A 4,951-nucleotide genomic window follows, 5' to 3' on the forward strand; every position below is an offset into this window, starting at 1 on the left:
CCCTACACATTTTTGCTTCAGACATTTTTTGAAGTGCCTATGAAACATATCTTTCAAGTCAATCTTAATTTCAGTCTTCCTTTATAATACAGGTTCAAACTTAATCCTTACAGAAGCAAGTGTGAGTTTATCAAAGTGCTGAAGGGTACTCAGAACCCAGCCCAGGGTTCAGCAACCCAGGACTGCAAAAAAAGCAGCTGCACTGTTGAGAAAATACATGTAAATAATTAACAAAATGAATCATTTTATAATCTGTTAAGAAAAAGTATTCTTTTTATGTAAGTCTGAAAGTTTTAGAGGAGAAAAACAGGCATATTTATAAAACCTACCTTTAGGTGACAAGGAGGTTTTAGATAAATTTAAATGCTTCAGTCCCTTTGGAAGTTTGGCAAACTGGATGCTCAAAGATGACACACCTGTTGGGGAGCAAAGACAAAACAGATGTCTTCAGGCGAGCTCTGTGACTTCAGGTTTTCCCAGCAAATCTCAGCAGGGGCAAACTGCACCAGTGGCACTTGAGGAGGAACTGCACTCACTGTGCAGGTGAGCTCTGTCATTTTATGAACCTTTTGCTGACGTAATCAAGATCCCTGCTTTGCTAACCACTGAACGAATAGGAAACTTTGTTTTTAACCATCAGTAATCCTCCTTAATTAGCTTTAAAACTTTATAATACACATGTACTTTTGGGAAGGAGTCAAAGTGAAGCTATTACACACACCAAGCAGTCAGCACTTGGAAAATCTGGAAGCTTTATGTGTCAGGAAAAAAAACTAAATTAAAAAAATCTAAGCGTGAACTAAAACCCAACAATGGTGTTTCACACAAAACTTCAAACTATTTTTATTTTCTTTTAAAAGGAAGGGCTGTCAAGGCAAGAAAGGTACCCACATTAGCCAACATCACTCTCTTTTTGTGAGGCAACCCCTAAGAGCCTGAAACCTTTACCAAGTCATAATGACCACTTAATTCCCTTACAGCAGCCTGCAGGCTACCAGCCAGGACATGGGCTTGGAAATGCCACAACTGCTTGCAATCCTAAAGAGTAAAAACCTATTAAGATGCTGAGACTGGACTACCTCAGTACAAATTCAACAAAAGAAGAAAACCATAAGAAGGCACTTTGCATTAAAGCCTTTACCCAGAGTGTCCAAGTTCCTGACTCCAGAAATTTAATGCTCCATTTAAAGCAAAAGATTGATATTTGATTAAGAGGGTACATCCTAAATAGCAATGCAACAAAGCTGTGAAATATTTATTAGAGTAATAAATCAGCATAGAAACTCCAGGCTTAACCTGAGGTGTGTAATACAGTTGTCTGCAGCAATCCATTTGGAGAGAAAAGGGCACAGAGAAAGAGGGTAAAACCTTTTACTTGATTGAAAAGATAGTAAATTAAAAAGTTGATACCCTTTTCACATACACAGACATGAAACATGAAACTGTAGGTCACATACCTACGTTTACTCTGGTTTTATTCTGTTTTATTTATAATGGAGGAGCCAGCTACCTTGCAGATACTGTGGTAGGGTCTTTTTTAATGCTCTTTGTGAAAGCATTGTGTGCAACACCCATGTAAGCTAAAAACAATAAACAATTTTTATTTATATTGCTAAAGCATTAGATCCACGAGACACTGGAATAACTTATTGTAAAGCACAATGGTAACCATATACCTTCACCAATTTTCAGCAAGAATGAATCAAATACTAACAGGATTTTCTTCCATATCTCTATAAGGACAATCACTATCACTAAGGATACAACAAATGTAATTTTTGCTGTTAAGCATTTTTACTAAGATATGCAGCAAATAGTTTTACCTCTCCATCTTTGTATTTAGCTAACAATCTGCAGGCTAATTATTGCTAGCCAAGCTGAATAATTTTCACATCTTACTAGCATGGGAGTTAAGTTAAGTCATGTTTATATGATACAGGAATCAGGTGCAGAAGAGAAAAACTGCTTCTGGTTACTCTGGCCCTTGAACACCCTTTAGGTCACTCATTTTTGCTAACGGCATAACAGAGATGAGAGCTCACATGGCAGAAATGGAGTTAGCTGCATCCAGGCACACAGTTTGGAATTTGAGTACTACTAGGTTTCAGTATGTTTGTTTTGCATTATTTTTAACAAAATAGGAGATTAAATTCTGATCCTAGCAGAGCCAGAAGTAAAGCCACCATCACTTCAGTGTGGCTAGATTTTTACAGACAAGATTGATAACAAACTTTTCAGTTTTCAGGTGTTAGTCTCACAAATATTGACAGTACCGTAAAGGACAGCCAAACACAGATTAAGAGACTCGTCTCAGTAAAAAAATCACTGCATATAAACACTGCAGTGTATTTGAACTGAAGAGAGGTCCTATGCTTTAGGTAAACTAAACCCACTTCCCATTGGAATACAGACAGTTGCATTAATATGTAATAATGTCATGCCTTCAGTTACTGGTACTGAGCAATATATAATAGCTTAGTGTATCTTTGTGTTCATACAGGGTCCAAGATGTTCTTCTCCAGAAAACAAACAACTCTGTGATTTCCCTTATAACTGCAAAATAATCTAGTTCCAGTTCCTGCAGGTCATTTTTCAAAAGGTATTTTCCAAAATCCATACATTTATATGAATCTCTGCTTTAACTTGTGAAATCCTTCCTACCACCCCATTTTACCAAAGTCAAAACTACCTTGCACCCAGTGAATTTTCTTGAACTGAAAAGCTGCAGTATTTGCACATTACAATTATAATTAATTTCTAAGTACTCTATAACCTATCGCATTCTAATGAAAAGGTCCAATCTTAATTGCATATTTGATAGGAGCGGCTGAGATAATGAAAAAACCCTACTAATTTCTCCAAGTTGTAGTTTCTGCACTCCATTTTTGTTTTACATGTGGATACTGTGGAATGGCTTGAATCTGTAGGTGTGTTGCAAAGAAAGTACCCCCATGGATATGTTTAAAAAATGAAAAAAAGATCCCCTGCACCGTAGAGTACCCAATGTTCGGTCAATTGTTTTGCTTCCAGGATAAAAATGAGTTCCTTAGGAAAAAAAAAACAACCCTTTCAAATAACACAACCTAAATACACTTCTTCAAAAGCAGAATCAACAACGTAGCAGCCTTTTTTCCAGCTTACAACAGACATTTCTGTAAAATGCAGTAGGCCTGCGGCACATTGTAACAATAATGCTCTTCAGCGAAGCACTGGCTTTCATGTGATGAGAATTCTTAACGAGGACAAGCAATAATCAGCAGGCAAGAGGTAATCAGGAGAGTTAAAGCAATTCATGTGAACAATTTCAAATAAAAAACTACTCAGAATAGGTTAAAAACAAAAACATTATTATACTTGCTTCTAGTCAAAAAAAAAGTGATACACATGGAGAAAGGAAGAAAACCCCCTTCCCAGCTATTTTTCTCCTCACTGAACCAGCAAGAGAGAAGAGACACCTACAAAATTCTGTGTTAACAACATTCTGAGTCCATCAGGTTGTAATCAGAATGAACAGCTTTTCTATTTTGAATCATGACAGCAAAGAGAATAGAATATTCCCCCAAACAAACCAAATAAAACAAGAAAAGGTTCACTGTGTAAACTTCTTATTTTTCTTCTGGCCCAACAGGAGCACAAGACAGTGTGATCCCAGAACACTGTGTGCCTGGAATGCATTAAGTGAAGCAAATGGAAATCTCACATGGGCAACACTGAAGGGTCAACTCCAGACTGAAAGAATGTAACCTTATTTTAAAAATAAATGCCCCTTGGGTGAAAAAAGAGTATACAAGGGAGAGGAATGACTTGATATGTACTGAAATCATGCCTAGGGGTGCCTAGTCTGAGAAAACCTGAGCTGCTCAGCTTGATTTTCCATATTGTGGAGTTAACAGCACTTTGCTCCATAGGAATGCCAGTTATGCCAGTATTATTGAATATCACTAAGACCTCACAACAGGGCAGGCCACCACAGAGCTGAGAAAAAGAGATAATTTTCATACTGAAAAGAAATATGGCATTACAGCTGAATTAAAATTCAAAACCATCAGAAAAATGCAAATCAAAAAAACAAAGTTGCCTTACACTTCATCCTTCTACTGATTACACTGCTTTTAAAAATGTACACCTCTTAAAAACTAGAGGGTTTTTTTAAAACAATCACTGTGTTTTGTCTTCCTTTAAAATCTTGGGTTGGTTTAGACGTTTAAATATTTCACCAATGGATACGCATAAGTCAAAAAGAATGGCAATTCTCAGTCATTTGTGAACAACAGAAATTTACAGCAACATTAGCACAAAACAATAACCTATTCTTCAGGCAAAGAATAATCCTCCTATTACATTTCTAGAAAGGAAAAATGTAAATGTTACAGTACCTCTATCTTCAAGTGGATTGCTAGCAAGGTTGATCGTATGGAGTCCTGAGTTGGGATTATGGGCTAGGGCACTGGCTAGTTTCTGTGCAAAATCCCTGCAACAAAAAAAGAGAGCGAGAAGGAATCCTGTTATCTCCTCTGCCAACAGCACATACAAAGCTTAAAAGCATCCAGGGATTACTAGACACAAGTGGCCCTTGCTAGTGCAGAGCACTAACTGATTCCTTGTAGTTCTAAACAATGCTTATCTGGCTAATTTGCTATCTTTCACAGGGAGTTTATTTATTCATTCTGTGACCTAAGAGACTGAAGAGTATACAATCAAAGCCTAAAATGCTTTTCACAGAGATCTGAAGGTACAAAACAGGAGTTACACAGAATAACTCAAAACTTGACCACATCTTCCATCTCTCTGCATGCCACAGGATTTGGAGATACACATCAACTTGCACACCACCAGCTCCTTCACTCACAAGCCATCCAGCTCACTTGCAGAAGCTTTCTGCCGATAGTCACTCAAACAGATAGGCTTTTGCAGCACATCCAGAAGTATTTCTAAATTTATAAAACAGCAG

At 37.3% G+C, this 4,951-nt stretch overlaps 1 protein-coding gene across 1 annotated transcript in view; it reads right to left on the minus strand.

Annotated features, from left to right (window-relative positions):
* CARMIL1 (capping protein regulator and myosin 1 linker 1) overlaps nt 1–4,951 on the minus strand; it is a 187,348-nt gene that overhangs the window by 84,357 nt on the left and 98,040 nt on the right. The window contains exons 11-12 of the mRNA XM_031055647.1: nt 4,377–4,471; nt 330–416 (exon numbers count right to left, since the gene is read on the minus strand). Of these exons, the coding sequence (XP_030911507.1) occupies nt 330–416; nt 4,377–4,471 (182 nt within the window). The remainder of the gene's footprint in view (nt 1–329; nt 417–4,376; nt 4,472–4,951) is intronic.

The sequence above is a fragment of the Geospiza fortis genome, unplaced genomic scaffold, assembly GCF_000277835.1.
Source record: "Geospiza fortis unplaced genomic scaffold, GeoFor_1.0 scaffold206, whole genome shotgun sequence".
NCBI lineage: Eukaryota > Metazoa > Chordata > Aves > Passeriformes > Thraupidae > Geospiza > Geospiza fortis.